This window comes from Rhincodon typus, unplaced genomic scaffold, assembly GCF_021869965.1.
Source record: "Rhincodon typus isolate 14 unplaced genomic scaffold, sRhiTyp1.1 hic_rhity00016216, whole genome shotgun sequence".
Lineage (NCBI taxonomy): Eukaryota > Metazoa > Chordata > Chondrichthyes > Orectolobiformes > Rhincodontidae > Rhincodon > Rhincodon typus.
Window position 1 is genome coordinate 1,458 of NW_025981854.1, and position 2,009 is coordinate 3,466.

A 2,009-nucleotide genomic window follows, 5' to 3' on the forward strand; every position below is an offset into this window, starting at 1 on the left:
CGGGGTGCTGGGGGCATAGGGTGAGTGGGTGCTGGAGTGGTCTGGGGCGATGAGGCCAGATGATTGGGAATTGGGAGGGCAGTGATGTGAAGGGCAGATGAAGAAGAGATATACAGGGCAGCTAACTTGCTCTTTGCTCTTCTGGCGTTTAATTCCTTTGGGTTTTGACTGATGCACAGGGATGAACTGAAACGTCACTACAACCTGGGGGAATACTGGATCGAGGTGTCACTGGAGGATCTGAGCAGCTTCGATGAGGATTTGGCTGACTACCTTCTCAAGCAACCCTCTGAACACCTGCCTCTGGTAAGAGCCCAAGGCAGTGCCCCTTTGCCCAAAACATCAGGAGGGAGCATCACCTATCCCACATTGACCAGCTCCATTCAGGGGGACTGCTGACCAAGTGCTCGGAGGAGTCACAGGCTGGAATGACTGAGCTGGTGAACGATTGCCCTTGCATTTCCAGTTACCCTGGACTGCACCCTTTCTGTGTGGTTAATAAATGCCAGATGAACTACAGTTCTGATGGCCAAGCAGTCAGATAGTTTGCTGTTGTCCAGGGCTGCTCATGGTGAACAAGGAGCGATAATTGGTAGCGGGTCATTACTGATTTCCCCTAGTTCTCAACCTGAGTGAGTTTCCTTGTGGATTGCCTGTTGTATCTTTGTCATGGTGCTACTCCTGGGTAGAAGGTGATTTAAATGAGGAGCGAGTGTGGGTATGCTTGGGTTAATTAATTTGCAGCATAGCCACTGTCCCAGCAGAGAAGGATGCGTGGTATCAGCACTCCATAACCTCGCCTCGCAGTGGATGGAAGCACTATGTGATGTGTCCATGGCCGTAGTTATACCATTTGTCTCTCTCTTCGCTTCCTGTTCCTTGCAGTTGGAGGAGGCAGCGCGGGAAGTGGCAGATGAGGTGACACGCCCACGGCCAGCTGGTGAGGAGACGCTTCAGGAGATCCAGGTCATGCTGCGATCCAGTGCCAACTCTGCTAATATCCGCAGCCTGAAGGTAACAACCAGGGAAGTGGGTTCCAGTGAGATGTGCTCCTGCCAGTCAGGGTATTAGGCAGGAACAAAAACAAAGTTGCTGGAAAAGCCCAGCAGGTGTGGCAGCATCTGTGAAGTTTTTTCCTCGACCTGCTGGGCTTTTCCAGCAACTTCGTTTTTGTTCCTAATTTACAGTATCTGCAGTTCTTTCAGTTTTTATAGGGTATCAGGCAGGGATTTGCTAAGTCCCCACTCGCTTCCTGCCACATTTCATTGCCACATCTCTTCCAAGTATGCCCATCTTGAAGTTCTGCTCCTTTCTCCATCAAGATTTCCAGTCTAATCTTTTTTTCCTGTTCATATTTACCAGTCTTTTCCTAGCTGCAACCGGTCTGAAGAAGTGTCACTGGACCTGAAACATTAACTCTGCTTTCTCTACACATATCCCAGACCTGCTGAATTTTTCCAGCCATTTCAATTTTTGTTTCTGATTTCCAGCATCCACAGTTCTTTAGTTTTTTGCTTCGTGTTCTCAATTGTTTTGAGAGGTGAGTTCTGAAGCCTGAGTGTGTCAGTTTAGTGAGTGATGAGGAAGGCGCACTATGTTGACTTTTTTTGCAAAGGCGATGGAGTCGAAAATAGGGGTAGTTTTGTAAGAAATGTGTAAGGGCATTGGCGAGACCCACTTTTTTTTAACTAAAACAACTGCACAATTTTTGACACCGCCTTTGAGAAGGTACAGACTTGCATTGGAGGCAAGTCAGGGAAGGTTCATGCACCTGATTCCTGGAACAAAGGGGTTGACTTCTGAGAGGTTGAGCCTATCCTGTGGGATTTTAGAAGAATGAGAGGTGATCTTATTGAAATGTATGAGATCTGACAGAGGTCGAAGGATGTTAATGCTTTGGAAAGAGTGCGCAAGCGGTTAACAAAAAATGGTTCCAGAGATCTTGAGGATAGATTGGAGAGGTTGGGTCTGTTCTCCTTGGAGGGAAATCAATGAAAGGAGATCTGAAA

The 2,009-nt window shown here is 47.7% G+C and overlaps 1 protein-coding gene across 1 annotated transcript in view; it reads left to right on the top strand.

The window, feature by feature from the left end:
• Positions 1–1,014, top strand: part of LOC125482739 (DNA replication licensing factor mcm5-like) — a gene marked incomplete at its 3' end in the record, with an annotated part of 1,990 nt that extends 976 nt beyond the window's left edge. Inside the window, exons 2-3 of the mRNA XM_048594871.1 lie at positions 180–306; positions 886–1,014. Of these exons, the coding sequence (XP_048450828.1) occupies positions 180–306; positions 886–1,014 (256 nt within the window). The remainder of the gene's footprint in view (positions 1–179; positions 307–885) is intronic.
• Between the last annotated feature and the right edge of the window lie 995 nt (positions 1,015–2,009).